Source organism: Thamnophis elegans, chromosome 1, assembly GCF_009769535.1.
Source record: "Thamnophis elegans isolate rThaEle1 chromosome 1, rThaEle1.pri, whole genome shotgun sequence".
NCBI classification, from domain to species: domain Eukaryota; kingdom Metazoa; phylum Chordata; class Lepidosauria; order Squamata; family Colubridae; genus Thamnophis; species Thamnophis elegans.
Genome location: NC_045541.1, coordinates 68,516,395 through 68,533,574, shown reverse-complemented (window position 1 = coordinate 68,533,574; position 17,180 = coordinate 68,516,395). Strand labels below are relative to the sequence as shown.

The following is a 17,180-nucleotide window of genomic DNA, read 5'->3' as shown; positions in this document are numbered from 1 at the left end:
AAGAAGACTTGCTCCTTGCCTCTGTTAAAATAACATCAGATCCCAGATAACACATCTCTTTCATTTGCCACTGAACAGTTTTGTTTTTGTACTGTTATATATTCTGAGAACAAGAAGGGCATTAGCACTTCTGAAAGAAGCATGTCTTTCCATCTGTCTAAATCAGCAGAATCCATACTACTAAGAACAGGAATTCTTATTTAAATAGATGGAGGATTAGAACCAGGATTTAGTTAATCCTTTTAATGCAAAACCTGGTAATCTAGGAATGAGGTGGGCTACAAATATTGTGAAATCTATATATATATAAAAGCCAAATACCACTCGCTCATCACGAAATCTCCAGAACTGTAAAGCCTACAAACTTGAAATTCGTCACGTATGTTCTTCTTGGCTTCTAGGTGCTCGCTAAGAAAGGATTTTTCAAAATGACTCAGTATTCCTTATCCAGTATCATATTAACATGCGTCGATGCTAAGGAGTTAATATTCTATGGTAGCGGAAACTTTGAGTAGTTTGGAGAACCAGTAAATACTACCTGTGATTGGCCCTACCTCCATCTATTCTCTGCCTCCCGAATCCCAGTACATCGTGAGAAATGGGGATTTTGCAGTATCCCTGGAATGGGGTGGGAATGAAGATTTTACAGTATCCTTCCCCTGCCACGCCGACCAAGCCAAGCCCACCAAGCCATGCCACGCCCACATAACTGGTAGTAAAAAAATTTGAATTCCACCGCTGGTGTGAACCCATCCAATGTGAATCTCATTTGCTTTCTGCATATCTTCTATAAATGTACCCTAACAGAAAAAATGAAAGCCTAAAAATGCTGCTGGATAAAGAATGAGCTGAGCCTTGAACAAATTGATTTAAACATTAGAAGTCTGTATTTTTTTAATAAGCCAAAGTCAAACCATGAAGGCAGGAACTCTACCAACAATCTAATGAATCAATAAAAGGTCACAGGAATACAACACTCCCAGATTTATTAAAGGCACCTGTACAAGACCATTAACGGAAGCATGAACATGGATGAACCGTGTTGATTTGCAGTGTTTTCATCTACAGGCAAGCCCTCCATCTTCGGAGTGCAGCAACTAAAAACGCTAGGACAGACTTGCCGAACCCTTGCTCTACCCAGATAGCCACACTGGCTAGGAACGTCTGCCAATGTAGTCCCAGAACATCTGCCATATTAGTTAAACCCTGTTTAGTGCAGTATTAGATGGACGATAGAAACAGCAGCTCTTTCAAGTCAAACAGCTACACTAAGCTACCAGCTGTTACTATAAAAGACAGGAGATCTTTTAAAGCTGTACATTAGCCACTGGTTTTCTGGCACAACTTTAAGTTCAGCAAATATTCCACTATTGCCCATTAGCTTCTAAAGAGAAAAGACCACAAGATACCACAAGACCTTTCTTAATAACAATAACAATGACCACAATAATAATAGGGCAATGGGTAGCGGTAGCAAAACACTGGTCAGAAATGCCAATATCTTCTCAGAGCAAGCCTTCTGGAGTAAATGGAGTTGATTTCATGTGAGATGTGGGTTTTTCCAATTTTACCATTGAAATCATATCGATTAAAACAAGAAATAGATTTACCCTCCTATTACAGTGTTTTCCTTAGCAGCTCCTACTAATTCCCAGAGAAGCAACCTGCATTCCACAGTGATACTCTCCTTGAGGAGGTCACCAAGATTTTCTCTGGCTGGTTCTATCATTTAAATATCAGTAGTGACTCCTGGAAAGAAAATTTGGAACAAAAATACAAAAGAAAATGTAGAGTTCCATAGCCAACAGCAGAGCCCAGAATGATAAATATCTTAGTGATTACACACATCTCCCAGCACCGTCACTGTCGGGTGGAAGCAGTCTTCGGATGACATCCTGGGAGAAATGTCAGGATGGAAACAGAAATGGAGAGCTTAACAGTAAGAGCATTATGGTCCAGTCTTACAGGCACTATTTGTCTTTCTTGCTTTCCCCATTAGGATGCTCTGTGATAGCAGATTGTTCTGAAATTTCCTCAAAGTTCTCATCTGCATTCTTGGATATTTTCTTGGCTTTCTGGTATAGCTCATTCAAGTTGAATTCCCGGATCACATTCTCCTGTAAAAGAAAGATATATGACTGTTGCTTCGTGCCAACCTCTAGTTCCTAATGTGACAACAACTCAGCTTCAATAATTTAGTAATTTATCAGATATTTTACTACAGATTTTTGCTTACTATCAACTATGGCTAAAGGGAATACCTCAGAAAAGTTCCAAGAAACTGCTCGTCCCTTCTTATCAATCTGTGGCCGGCGCATCACCTCTTTACCACCCTGGAAAAGGATCAGTGTAGGCAGCTGCTTAGTGAGAGGAGAAGTACTGATTTTGTACCTATGAAGAGATGAATGAAAATTCAAAAATAATTTCTGAAAAGTAGTGTCTATTCAAGTTAATAATCTTTTCTGGCCTCATAAACAAATAGGCAGGCCAGGAACATGTCTTTGGACCCACCAAAATCTTGATATTTGCAGGTATTATAGTATCCATAATTATGTGTTAATTGGAAATGTATGTTTTACTATGTACAGCCTGCTATCTCTATTGCAGTTCCAAATCTAACCAATTACACTATGAATTACCAACCAATGTCCACCCTTTTCTGCAGTGCCCAGCTATTAAAAAGTAAATCTTCCCAATGTTCTTTCTTACAAATCTGGCATTCTGTCTAAGCATCTAGATACGTATAGAGACTGAAGGCTTACTTGGTGCTGACGTCAGGGTAGCGACCCACATCAACCTTTCCAAAGTTCAATCCAGTGCAATTATATCTGGTAAAATATAACAGTGATTACCATATACATGGAAATGCCAGCAAGTAAAATATTTGGTAATAACAACAATTATCCTCCTCTTCCCTTTTTCTTCATTGATATGCAACTGATAGGCAATTTTCCCTGAGGTCTTATCCAGATTAAGCCAAATTATTTTCATTAAGTCACACAGTAAGATTTATGAACAAATATAAATTTGACCTAAGCTAGACAAGAGTTTTCCCAGTCTAACTGGAAGTGTACATTAAAGAACTGAATTACTCTTTTTCTTTAAGCTACAGTCACTATTACCAGGAAAGCAAAGATATTTTTTTTCTGACTGAAAAAAAAAAACTACACTGTGGCCATCTGCTGGTTATTGCTGGAAGCAACATGCACTACAACACTTAGCCCAGGGGTCAGCAACCTTAAACACTCAAAGAATCACAAAGGTCCCAATCGGAATTCCCCTGTTCAATTCTGGAGCAGACCAGAAATCCGGTTCCCCCACCATAGAGTCTCCTCCTAGTGTGGCATCCTGCCCTAACTGAAAATCCTATCAATTGTGGAGCTGACTGGCGACAGGGAGCTGTAGCAGAGGGATGAAAGAGGCACATGCAGTTCCAGAGCCACGGGTTGCTGACCCCTCACTTAGCCAAAAGCTATCAAAAGAGAACCAGAGCATAAAAGTAAATAACATGCTGAATAGGAAGGCTTACATCCAGGTTGATCCAGAATTTTAATCCAAAACAGATAATAGATTAATTATTGTCATTTTTATCAGTTCTCCTTCTAAACCTCTGCTCCTTTCCCCCACATCACAATAAAATCTCCACAAGGAAAAGTATTTTTCATTTCCATTTACTTTTCTCAAGAACAATACTGCTTTTATTCAACTACAAAGCCTAGTCTATGAGTCCTTTTTAATAATTTGTTTCAGTATTTCAGTATAGTAACCTCAATTCTAAAAAAGACCAATGTATCTGTGTTACTGTCCCAGTAACCCAGTGGCTTTATCTTCATTCACCAAAACAATATAGTATTTTGTCTTTGAAATGGTGCACAGGAGTGCAGACTACTTGAAGCAGTCTTTCTTAACCAGGACGCCTGCCGGGTATGGTGGTTTCAATTCTCAGAATGCTCAGGTATGGCCATGCTTGCTGGAGACATTTGGAGGGCATCCAGGCAGATTCAAGGCCAGTGATGCCATGGTGAATTCTCAGGGATTCCTTTAGCATGTTTTGGGGATATGGAATAATGATTAACAAAAGAGACATGACTGGGAATGGGGAGGTTGGAATGAAGTATTAAAAACTAATACTTGTTTCAAGTCCCACTTGTCCTATCTAGATACAGTGGGCTAAAATGGTGAGGCCAGATAAGTACAGGCAGTCCTCAACGTACGACAATTGAGCTCAAAATTTATGTTCTTAAGTGAGACATTTGTTAAGTGAGTTTTGCCCCATTTTATGACTTTTCTTGCCACAGTTGTTAAGTGAATTGCTGTAGTTGATAAGTTACTACCAGGGTTAAGTGACTGTGGCTTCCCCATTGACTTTGCTTGTCAGAAGGTCACAAAAGGTGATCACATGACCCCAAGACACTGCAACTGTCATAAATATCAACCAGTTGCCAAGCATCTGAATTTTGATCACATGATCATGAGGATTCTGCAAAAGGTTGCAACTATGAAAAATGATCATAAGTAACATTTTTCCGTGCCACTGTAACTTTCAACAGTCACTAAACGAACTGTTGCAAGTTGACAGTTACCTAATTTGTAACTATTACTAATTTGTAACTATTACTATTACCTGTAATAGCTACCTAATTTGAGGATAACTGATAGCCTGCTGGTTCTGAGTGGTCTTCCTTTCTTCTTTGCACAATATGGTTTCCCTAAAATTACTTAGAATGAGATTATGTGGAGTAGAGAAAAGAAGCCTGCCCCTAAAAATGTGTTTCTTCTCACCTACCAATATATATTTTGCTCCGATTCTACCTAGCTGTAGCCCAGGCACACCAAGTACATCTCATTACTATTATTACTGTAAGTCATAGCTATTGTGGATCTTTCAAACTTTTCAAATGTAGTTATAACTACTGAAAAAGATGCTGTTTTGTGATTACTGTAGCAAAGGAAAAAGTCTTAAATCCAACATCAGTGCATTAATCAAGTAAAACTAGATGTTGCAAGACACATTAAAAATAAGAGTGCTGGAAGAAGGGGAATGGGTGTACCTTAAACAATGCTTTAGGACAGACACAGACCTTAAATTATTATTTTCAGAAGATAACCTCTATATATTTTGCAGTATGAAGCAAACAAGTATAACTTATAGAGTTCCACAGGCAGTGCTTTATTTATGACTGACTGAAGTACATGAATCTCAGCTTCATCTCCAAAATCTCCCTTTCTCAGAATATTTAATCAAATGCAAATCACTCACTTGAGAGACAAATCAGCATAGATAGGAGCAAATGACTGACATTCATTCGACCAGTTAGCAAAGAATTCCACAATCCAGGTCACTCGCTTGTCCCGGGCTAGTTCCTCCTGTAAAAGAGGGATCTTGCTGATAGCCTGCTCATCACGCAGAAATGAACACTCCACATGATACATTCTGATAGCTGAAAGAAGTCAGAAATTTACCCAACTCTTCCCAAAACAAGTGGTCTTCCAAAAACCAAAATACTCACATCTATGGTTTTATCGCTGAAATATTTGATGTGTTCTGGACCCAAGTACAAAGGGGGCTTGCAAGTCATCAGGAACACTGAAAATGCACAAGAAGCAGATCTGAGCACTAGCTAGGATGAGATGAGGAAATCACACATCTTGATAGCCATGCTCCACAAGTGGACACGGTCATTTTATTTAATTTTTAAAAACATTTTCATTTTTTAAATTTTGCACACTGTATCTGCATGCAAGGTTTTTGCTGCATTAAAGAGTGGTATTTTTTCAAACTTATAATATCTTTTATTAATAAAAGTCTTGCATTTGCTGGGAGGGTGGGTTGGAAGCAATAGAAGATGCTAGAGGTAAATGAGTGAAATTGGAAAAGAAATATTAAAAAGGCTGAAAGTGAATGGGCAGGAAGGCAGTTAGGGAACAAAAAAAGCAAAGCATGTGGAATCAACAGGGAAGCAATAGAAAGGGAGGGTTGGTGAAACAAAGGTTGTGTTTCTTTTTATATAATATAGGTTGACAATATCTGGATATTTTAGACAGAGTAATCAGGGAAAGTTTATCCTATTGTCACCAGGAATCATAATAGAAACTCAGAGAGAGAAACAAAGTGAAAAACCAGAATAATGTTTTACAATCAAAATCCCATGCATTAGATCAGGGTGCTAAGAACATTTTTTTAAGCTCAAGCCCAGTTATTTCTGGGATCAATCCCTACACAAAGAATGTAAGTAAAGCCTCATCCCAGAGACCTCACCTAAGCAGAGTGTGAGATACAGTAGCCCCATCCGGATATCAAGACGAAAGAAAAGGATGACATTGGCTACTTTGCTGAACATAAAGATGTTCCCCACGTGCTGGTCCACAGTGACTTGTGAAACAGAGATAAAAAACAGATGATTAGCAGGATATTATAAAACACTCCTGGGTCAAGTAATGACCTATGGTAAGCTGGGACAACTTGGAAGTCAATTTATCACATCATATTTTTATAATTTTTGACAATTGGAATCCTCAAATTTTGCACTGCTATAACTCACAATAATGATAAATTAATTTGTACAACCTCCACTGCCAAGAAAAAAATTAAGGACTTCGCTGGGCGGTGGACTAAGTAAAAATTTAGCACATGTCTTTATATTGTTCCTACCTATACATGAAGCAAATTCCTTTTAAAGCCCTTCCTCTAATAGGAATGCACCGAGAAAATTAAGGCACTGTGTTCTGAGAGCAGGTGCCTTGCAGCTTTTTGTCTTATTTACTGTACAAAGATAAGACCATGTCATAAAGTTCCCACATGCATTCCATTCTGCAACAGCTGTTTACTCAGCAGTCTGATTATCCATTAGAACAACTTCTAATACAAATAAACCTACTTTTGAAGTTTTTTCTAAATATTTCAAAAATGTCAATTTAAAATTCATCTGCTGTGTAATAAAAATATGTTTAGAATTGCAGATTCATATTCTAAGTGCACATCCCCCCCCCCATTCTAACCAGTTGTACATTCCTCCCTAGTTCATAGAAGAGTCATGAGTAAGGCGACTGAAAAAGTCTTCATCTAATAACCTGGGAGATTAAATTCATTTGAAAGGAAGAAAACAATCCAGCTAAGATTTCTATAACATCAACTTATTGTCTTTGAATAATTCTTAAAATTCTAGATCTAAAATCCTTGCTTTCTGTGGAGATAGAAAGACCAAGAATCTGAGATACAGGTGAATGGTAGATATTCTCCCTATCCACGAATAGCATTACTTACTGGATCGGCGATTCTTCATCATCACAATGGCACTCAGAAACATCAAGATCTCCACTTCCCGCTAAAAAGAAAGCAAAACTGGGTACTCAGGGAATAAATAGGAGTAAAGGGAAGAGTTAAAAAAAACCCTACCTAGACACAAAAACAGAATTAAATGCAAACCTTTTTTCAACATCATAGTATAGCAACTGCAAATTGATCTCTGGTATCATTACACAGTTGTCCATTTGCGGGGGGAAAGGCCACAAAGCAAGCAGATGGATGTGTAAATCTTTCAGTGTGTGAATATAGCTGCAATATCATATATTGGAATCTAAATATATTTGGGGTATTTATTAAATTGTTTACATAATCTGGATGCAATTTTGAGACATTTCTGTTTTTACAGTAACTACAAGGTTTATTAAATCATACAATTTATCCCAATGATGTTCCTACACATTACACCACTTATTCATCAATTGCAGAGTAAAATATTATGTTTACAGAAACATCCAGATCATAAAATGTTTCATGAGAAATCATGTTAGCTTACTTCTGCAGCCTCTTAAGCATGATATGAATTTTAGAATATAAACTGTTGGATTAGACTTCTGTTCCAACTAATTCAGCAATCCGATCTCACAGTTGCCAACTATCTGCACAAACAAGTCTATTACTCTCTCAGCAGATGGTCTTCAGAGACACTCACACTACTATCAAAGTTAAATCATTGATCCCCATGACATCCATAAATTGAACAAACACTTTTTTTGAAATCAGCCAAGCTAATAGTAGCAGCCACTTTTGATGACAATGAAATCCAAAGTTTAATTGCCCATTGAATAAACAAAATATTGTTGGTCCCGATTCTTCCAAGATTATTTCATTGGGTGACTGCTAGTTCTAGTATTTTGAGAGAGGAAGTAGCTTGTCCTCCACTTTATCCCTAAATGTTTTAATGTTTTAAATATGTTGACTAAACCAAAAAGTCCCATATGTTGCAACTTTTCCTCATAGAGATGCTCCCGCTCTTTAATAGATAGTCCCTTGATAAGTGACCCAGTGACCTTATAGGGAGATGGGTGGCATAAAAATTTAACAAATAAAAGTCCTCTGTACCTTCTCCACCTCCATTATTCCAGATGTGGCCTTATCATTAATCTATATAAGGGTATTATGATATTGGTATTGTTTTCAAGACTTTATTGTTCATAATAGGCTGATTTTTTTAGCAGATGCATGCCTTGTGTATATCGAACCTTTCACTATGAACTTTCAAAATGTTAACATGACAAAGGTTAGACTTCAATTAATTTTTGAAGATACTGAAAAGATATGGTTTTGCTTTTACAAACAGAAACCATTAGCTGGTTCCTGTACAAGTCAGAGCTTCTTCACAATATATTGATCACATTGATTTATGTGTCAAAGTAACTCATGTATGGCTCTTCACATGGACATGTATATACAGAATTATAGAGATGATCTGTCTACTCCAAACCTGAGATTAAACAAACCTTTTAAAGCACTCCCAAAGACATTTTTTAAAACTTTTGTAGACCTGCAGCGATAAGCCTCCTCAACCAAATATCTGCAATCTCACCAGGGATGATGGAAACTTATTTTTTCTGCACATTTAGACAAAGTCCACTTGAAGAAAGCCAATTTGAATGAATTGCACAATAGGTCTCCGTTTACTGTGGTGTACAAAGAGGGAAGACCACACTCACATCCCAAAATCTAAACACAGTACTAAAAATTTAAAACAGGTGAAAATCTCCACCACTACATTAGCTTTTTAAGGATCACATCTCTGGAGGTGAGAAGCGAAAACTGTCCGATTTTACAGAGGAACTTCTCAGAGGCAGAGCATTATTTCTGCACTCATGCTTAAAGACTGCATGACCTTTAAAGATGTTGGAAAATTCTTCTCATAAGAAATAAATTTAAGGCGATAGGCTCTTTTGATTAAACATTGCCAACACAGAAAGCACCAGCTGCTTGGATTCTGCTTGTGTCCCTAAGAAGGTTGGTGGGGGGGGGGGTGAAGTTCAGGGGTGAAATTCAGCAGGTTCTGGAGAATCAGTAGCGAAAATTTTGAGTAGTTGGGAGAACCGGCAAATACCACCTCTGGCTGGCCCAAGGAGTGGGGTGGGAATGGGGATTTTGCAATATCCTTCCCCTGCCACTCCCACCAAGCCACGCCCACAGAACCGGTAGTAAAAAAAATTGAATTTCACCACTGGGGAAGTCCCTCCCGTTTACCCCTCCTGGGTGAAATATTGAGGGAGCCCCGGGAATCCGAAGCATGAAAAAGCCTGCAGGAGGCACATGCCGAAGAAGGGGCCCAAGAACCGATGGAACCCACAAGGAGGAACAGCCTTGGGTCTCCGCAGGCCGATCTTACCCAGTCGAAGTCGCAGGAGTTCCCGTCCTCCCGCTGGCTAGGCAGTCCGTGGCATAGCGGCGGCACCTTCCGCACCAACAAGAAGGCTGCCGAAAGGAGGAGGGAGAGAGGGTAATAAGGCTGCGCCAGCCAGCGGCAGAGCCCGGGCACCGAATAGAACAGGGCTAACAAAGGGGCCAAAACCGCCATCTTCACCTCACGCCGACCGAGATCCCGTCGCAAGACGGCCTCCCGCTCATCCACCGAGTCCCCTTCTTTTGCTTTTGACTGAGCGGTGGGTGACAACGTCAATCAAATGGAAGGCGGAGCCCCGTGGACAACGCGGCGTCCTTATTGGCTAGGAGAATATCGCACTGAAACTCTTCAGAATGGCAACCAAGGGACTGCTTTCGCTCTCTGACGTGACGCATTGACGTAATTCCGCCATTTAAAAATGTGTCGTTCTGCTAAGCAACCTATCATATCATATAGTCGAATTCCAGGTAAGTTAGCCAATCCTACGCAGAGGATGGGTCTCCGCCTTCCAATGACGCCAGAGCAAACGTAGAAAAGCGTCGGATGCGAAGCCAATAGGAGGAGACTGCGCAAAGCACGCCGGGATGATGGAGAATTTTTCTGCTCTCTTCGGAGGGACAGAACCTCCTCCGTCTACAACAGCTGCCGCGCTAGGCTTTGGCCCTGGAAAACCAGGAGGACCCGGTACTGGACAACCTCCTGTACCAACTGTGACTCCGGTCGGAGAAGAGACAGCACGCAAAGCGGCGGCAGCCAGCGGTCCTTTCTACCTAATGCGCGAGTTACCAGGTAGTGGCTTGTAGGGGCGGGGCTTCAGGAGCTCTGTAACCAACCGCCGCCTAGAGGCGGGCATTACTTTTTTGGTCAGTGCTGCTTGACGGATTTTAAACGTCACGACGGAATGTGCCAATGGAATGGCTCGCTGCGACTGATGGGCAGTTGCCCCGCCTTTGCGGGAACTCGGGCCCAGCCGCTGTAGAGGCTTGACGGCTGGGCTGAAGTGCCAAGTGGGTGGTAACTCGCGCGACTGGCAGTTGCTCGGGCCACTGAACGAGCCGGGATGGCCTCGTTTGCATATCTTCGGCGTCCTCGAGTTAAAAGCCATCGAAGTTTCTTGTGGGAACCGTGGCGGGAGAGTTTTGTGTCATTTGAGAGAGGGTAAAAGCAGAGTGTGGCCGTTTGGTTCCTCCTACAACTGTTGCTTCTTTGTGACTCATTAGGCTACAAGACTGCGTGGCCCATCAAGAATCTGCCCTCCTAAGTTGTACAGTCCACCTTAAGTGCTGTGTCTCGTAGGCAGGCGTGACACCATGAAATTTTCTAGCACTGAAAGTAAATGTGCATTGGGTTGCCGAGTTAGTTATTTTCTCGGGATGCATCCACTTATGTAAGCAGGACTACAGGTAGCCCTCAACTTACAACAGTTCACTTAGTGACCGTTATAAAGTTACAACGGCATTGAAAAAAGTGACTTAGGACTGTTTTCCGCACTTAGGACCGTTGCAGCATCCCCATGGTGACATAATCAAAACTTGACTTGGCCACTGGCTCATATTTATCACGGTTGCAGTGTCTTGGGGTCCTGTGATCTCCTTTTGCAACCTTTCTGACAAGCAAAGTCAACGGGGAAGCTGGATTGACAACTCTGACTAATTTAGCAACTGCAGTCATTTACTTGACAACTGGCAAGAAAAGTCGTAAAATGGGGTAAAATTCACTTAACAAATGTCTCAGCAACATAGATATTGAGCTCAATTATGGTCGTAAGTCAAAAGGTTGTGCAGTGGGAAGCAGGTTCATTGTCCCAGGGCTGTGGGGGAGACTTCGTTATAATGGATTTGGCTTTAGAAGTTCCCCGGACATCATCCACCCATTTTTAACTCCAGGATTTGGGTCGTACTTGCTAACTGGACTAGACCATTTATTTCTAGAGTGCTTTTCTGTCATTGCCACTTTTTTATGCAGCCACTTATTTAAGTGACTACCTCAGCGACCTTTTGCAAATATGATGGCAATTAAAAAAAAATCCAACCAAATTTTGTGTGCTTCACAACAATGCATTCCAGAGTTAGATTACCATTGGCATTGCTGCACAGGAGAGCTTTATCTAAACGAGATGGTAGCTACTGGAGATCTTCACAGCATCTCTCTTTAAGTCTCATACTCACTTAATAAGCATTTTGCTTCCAATTTGAGAAACAGGTTAGCCTCACTAAATGAGGAAGGAGGTGTATGTTTTACTTGTGTTTTTTTAGCTTTAATGTTTTATTTTTATTGATTATAATGCATCAAACGATCTTATGGATAAGGCCAGACTGTAAATATTTTAAATAATTCCATTCTCACTGCTAATATTTCAGGTCATATAAAATATGATTTGTATCATTATCATTGTTATTGTTAGAAAGGACCTGGTTTCAAAACCAGCTTCTATCGAACTTTAGGAGTTTCTTAAAAAAAAAATCTGCTGTTAATTTAAGCAAAATAATCAGTAACATTGTTATTTTATAATGTTCATTTCTTGCCAGGTACCACAGAACTAACGGGAAGCACAAATTTGATCACCCACTACAACTTAGAGCATGCCTACAATAAATTCTGTGGCAAAAAGGTGAAAGAGAAACTCAGCAACTTTCTGCCTGACCTGCCAGGAATGATTGATTTGCCAGGCTCACATGATAACAGCAGTTTGCGTTCTTTAATTGAAAAACCTCCCATCTGTGGTAGCTCATTCAATCCCATCACTGGTACCATGCTAACAGGGTTTCGTCTCCATGCTGGCCCGGTGAGTTATGCTTTGGATGAAAGACATGTTGTACTAAAGAAGATTTTTAATTATTATAAACAAAACACACAGTGATGCCTCGAATGAAAAAGAAACTTGCCAAACTAGTAACTAAGAATATTACAGGTTTATAGGTTAAGGTCTGACAATTATCAAATTTAGAACCTGAATATAAATTCACCAAGCATATTGATTATCAACCATATGGTAGTGGACATCTTTGTGGAATTACATTACAACCTAGATGCAAATAAGTAATTTAAATGACAGAAAGAGACTACAGTGCAGAAATCTTGAATATGTTGTCTACTTTATGAGATATTGACTATGTTGTACATTTTTTTAAAAAGAATTCAGCATGGACATGTTGCCAGCCTCCAAAAACAAGTGAACTGGAATCTTTTAGAATATGGCATACAGCCGTGATGGTGAACCTATGGCACACGTGCCAGAGGTGGCACACACAGCCTTCTCTGTGTGGGCATACACGATGTCACCAGCTGGTCTTCCGGGTTCCATTGGGTGCATGCGCACTAGCCAGCTGCTCTTTTCCAGATACCGGCACTCCTGCACGCATGTGCACTCCACTTTTGGCACTTGATGCCAAAAAGGTTACCCATCACTGGCTTATAGCATGTGACTATTGATTATGGTACTGACTAGGAACGAGGAAGCCTGAGTTCTCCTTCTACCCTAGGTGTGGAAGCAAGTTGGGACCACTCAATCCTAGGAAAAAGGCAACAATAATCAACTTCTGAAAATGTTGCCAGAAAATATGTATAGAATATCTATATATTTACCAGGAATAAAGACTGACTTAAAGGTAACCACTGTCCACCCTCCCAAAAAATAACGGGTTATAACTTCTCTATCAGAATAGACTTTTAAGTAAGGTTGGAGATAGGAAGAAGTTTCAGGCAAAGGATAAAACAGATTATCCTTAAAAAGGAATTCTTGAATCTTTCTTTCGCCTGTTGCAAAGTTGGTATCAAGTAAAAATTTCTAGCTAAACTCCAGGGTAAATTTATATGTATAGAATCTACATATTTATATTTCTTATTTCTAAACCCTATTTCCCTCAAAGAGGGTCTCAGCATATGATATACTGAGCCATCAAGTTTGTACAGTACAGTGAAACAGTAACCACAGTGGCTATATTAGCACAACATGTCTAGTTGTGGTTCACAATAGAAGCAATAGAAAATGATAAATCCTTGTTAAAATTGTCATCTCAAACAACCAGCAAATCTTTCTTTGTTGGTATATTTGTCATAGCAATTGGATTGGTCAAAAATGGTAATTCTCTGTGGTAAGTATTCCTACGAGTTTATGAGAGATCTGATCATAAGAGGACCCGTGTCTGCATTTCATGTATTTATTCATTAGATTTATATCCTGATTTTCTCTATCTTCAGAACAATCTGAAAAGTTTGGGTCGAGGAAAAGCGATTAGTCTAAGGTCACCCAAGTAAATTTATCTAGCTGAGGGGGTAGGTTCTCAGCAGAGTCTTCCTCGCTCTATTTCAATATTGGACTGCTATACTGTGCTGGTTCTCATTTTGAAGCCAGAAGGCTTTGCAGTGCTGCATTTGTATTTTTGGAAGCAATAAAAATCTAGATTAGGGATAATTTTGCTTTAGCACAGAAGTCCTTAATTTGCAATAGACACAAACACTAAACAAAGTGAACATCCAGGTGGTCCTTGCTTAATGACCATTCCTTCAATACCAGTTCAAATTTATGATGATGCTGAATGAGTGCTACTTACAACTGGTCCTCATACTTATATTTATAGTGTCCGACACGTCATGGCCCCCAGCTCACAATTATGACATCAGAATGTCCCACAGTACATGATTGCCATTTGCAATCTTCACTGCCATCTTCTAACAAGCAAAGTCAATGGAGAAGCTGGCAGAAAGTTGCAAATGGCGACCCAGTGATAACAGCAATCAGAAGTGCCAGAATTGCTGTCATGTTTTACAAACACGTCACTTAGCAATGGAAATTCTGGTCCCAATTACCATTGTGAAGGGAGGACTGTTGTGTACTATCTGTAGTAGAAATTATTCTAATGGAAATTTTGATGGGGAATATTATTTGATTGTCTTGCAAAAAAATATACACCTGTAAGTCTATTATATATGTTTTCTTCATAAGTTCATGTATTGACGTGCCTTTCTGTTTCTGTTATACCAGTTGCCAGAACAATGTCGCTTAATGCACATCCAGCCACCTAAGAAAAAAAATAAGCATAAACATAAGCAGAGCCGAACCCAAGACCCTGTTCCTCCAGGTGAGAAGTCTATTTCTTAGGACATATAATAATAATGTCCCCACACAGATCTTGCCGATATAGAATTTTTCAGTCTGATAGCCTAAATTAAGTCACTCCTTGCTTCTAGAGCAGGAGTGTCAAACTCACGGCGTCACGGCGGTGTCATATGACGTATTGGGACATTTCCTGTCTTTGCTAAACTGGGCATGTGCGTGGCCAGCACATGACACATCCAGCCTGTGGGCCCGGAGTTTGAAATCCCTGTTCTAGAGCAAATATCTTTTTTAATTGCTCTCTTATTTTACTAGAAACACCCTCAGATTCTGATCATAAGAAAAAGAAGAAAAAGAAAGAGGATGATCCTGAACGGAAAAGAAAGAAAAAAGAGAAAAAGAAAAAGAAGGTAATTGGGAAACAGCTTTCAGCTGTTGATCTTGATATTTATAAGTTCATTGTAAAACAACAAATTTAAGTACTTTGCTTAGAGTTTGGTGTCAGATCTAAGATAGCTTTTTGGGCCAAGAAAATCTACATGGCTATTTTTATTGCCTCTGGAATTTCTTATTTGTGTCTTGGTGTTTTTTTTTAATAGAACCGCCATAGCCCTGAACATCCAGGTGTGGGCAGCTCACAAGCCAGTAGCAGTAGCAGCCTCCGGTAGGATCCTACCCAAGATTATATTAAAGAGAGTTCTCCATGAAATGCTACAGACATGTTGAGAAAAGGAGGAGGAACAAGGATGGGAAAGCCACAGCTTTCTTGTATACCTCCTTTTCACCTTTTGGAGCAGTATATAAAAGATTATATTGGATGGAGCTTCAGGACTTCATAGCTTCCTCTACAAAGAACACAGACTTTGCTTGGGACATGGAGGCTGATGCCTTTATATGGAAATTATGTGTATTGTTTTGTGTTTTGTAAAAAAATATGATCCTGACTAAGTTGGGATATGTTTGTCTCATATTTGAATTAAATCTCTGTTGGAGGAGATGCTAATGATTTGAAGGAATCTTGACTACTGGACTTTTCCTGTGTTGTATTGCAAACAGTTCTGAATTATTTTGCAGTTAATAAATTGGGGGTAGAAATTCTAGAATTTTCTTGCGATGTAGGATGGGTAAATAGTCTGATAAAAAAATACCTTATGTAACTTAAGCTATTTTGGCTAGACGAAAAGGCAACATTTTAAATTGGCAGGAGAGACAATATAAGGTTGGATTTCACTTTCATGTTATTAGTTTTGTGAGGAGTAGATCTGAGCACGTAACACAAAGTATTGACCAAAATACATGATACAGTAAAAGATGTCAATAGGAAATGATCATCTGTGAATTAGAAGACAAGATTGTTGCAAAACTCTTTTCTTCAAGAATCACTTACTAGGTAGAGATTTTTCCTTCACATCCCCTTGTTTAATTAAAGAACTACCGGTAGATTTAATTTTTGCTAGGAGGAAGGAGAAATATGTTGGGAGATTTAAATTGAATATATAAAGCCATTTCTAGGAATCTCATTTTTCTTTCCTTCTGTTAACATCCTTTGCTCTCTTTGACCTCACTACCTCATTACAAATATGCTGGCAAAATTTGTGATTTAAAACCATCTAATTTTCTTCTTTGTTGGTTCTAAACATCATAGAGAATTATAATCTGGCTTTTTTTGGAAACAATGGGGAAAAATAAGCAAAAGGATCATGGTTGGGAAAGATTTGCTCTTTGTTGCCTCGTCTTGCTTGCAAAAGAATAGTAAGGCTTTCAGCAATGTCTCTTGATCAATTTAGTGTAATATGGGAGAACCCTACTAAAATGACCCTGTAATTTCCTTCAAATAAAATTTGTGAGTGGGCATTTAACAGGGACAGAACAGTGTATGGGCAACTAGGCAGCAGCTTTTCATAGGATTCTGTTTTGAGCAAAAAGACAGGTGGGCATTTTCATCTCTTTCCACATCTATAGCTGATTTTGTTTTAGAGAAATCACAAAACTATCATAAAAATAGCTGGGATGAACTTCCCCCAATATTGTGGCCTTGATTTAAAAAAAAAACTATTTTTAACCAAAGAAAAGGGTTAGAAAATACTTTCAGGGACCTTCCCTATCATATTTGGTTATTGAAAAATTGATCGTTGAAAAAGTTTCTTTTATAGCACTTGAAAAGCAGATGGAGATGCTTGGGTTTACAATATTTAAAAGTTTTCTAATGGTTGATTCTATATTCTAAGAGACTTTTATGCTCCTAGCTTGTACAGAGCAGCTTGCTTCATCCCAAAATAAATATGTTCCATGAAGTAGAGAAATTGTTACACCAATTCCATGTGCAAACTGTTCTTCCTTGACTAATTGACTTAAAGGGTCAAAGAAGGTAGATTTAGCAACTGATGTATCTTATTCAACAGCCTTAAACATGGTTATTTATGCTCATTCTTGTATCCTTCATTAATTCAGATAGG

General features: G+C 39.2%; 2 protein-coding genes across 4 annotated transcripts; one reads left to right on the top strand and one right to left on the bottom strand.

The window, feature by feature from the left end:
- Window positions 1-864: 864 nt before the first annotated feature.
- Window positions 865-9,933, bottom strand: TMX2 (thioredoxin related transmembrane protein 2). The gene is made up of 8 exons (XM_032219174.1): window positions 9,654-9,933; window positions 7,265-7,325; window positions 6,260-6,373; window positions 5,511-5,587; window positions 5,261-5,367; window positions 2,763-2,828; window positions 2,262-2,391; window positions 865-2,117 (listed from the first exon to the last, which is right to left on the bottom strand). Exons 1-8 carry the CDS (start codon window positions 9,840-9,842, stop codon window positions 1,971-1,973), a joined length of 891 nt encoding a protein of 296 aa, XP_032075065.1. The 5' UTR covers window positions 9,843-9,933; the 3' UTR covers window positions 865-1,970.
- Window positions 9,934-10,158: 225 nt separating this feature from the next.
- MED19 (mediator complex subunit 19) lies at window positions 10,159-15,819 on the top strand. Of its 3 annotated transcripts, XM_032219185.1 has the most exons (5): window positions 10,159-10,457; window positions 12,197-12,453; window positions 14,653-14,749; window positions 15,040-15,134; window positions 15,324-15,819. In XM_032219185.1, the coding sequence occupies exons 1-5, from the start codon at window positions 10,253-10,255 to the stop codon at window positions 15,390-15,392; spliced, it is 723 nt and encodes a 240-aa protein (XP_032075076.1). In that variant the 5' UTR covers window positions 10,159-10,252; the 3' UTR covers window positions 15,393-15,819. The 3 variants fall into 3 exon arrangements, with proteins under 3 accessions (XP_032075076.1, XP_032075091.1, XP_032075084.1); XM_032219200.1 differs by lacking the exon at window positions 15,040-15,134; XM_032219193.1 differs by lacking the exon at window positions 15,324-15,819 and having other exon boundaries at window positions 14,859-15,124.
- Window positions 15,820-17,180: the final 1,361 nt, after the last annotated feature.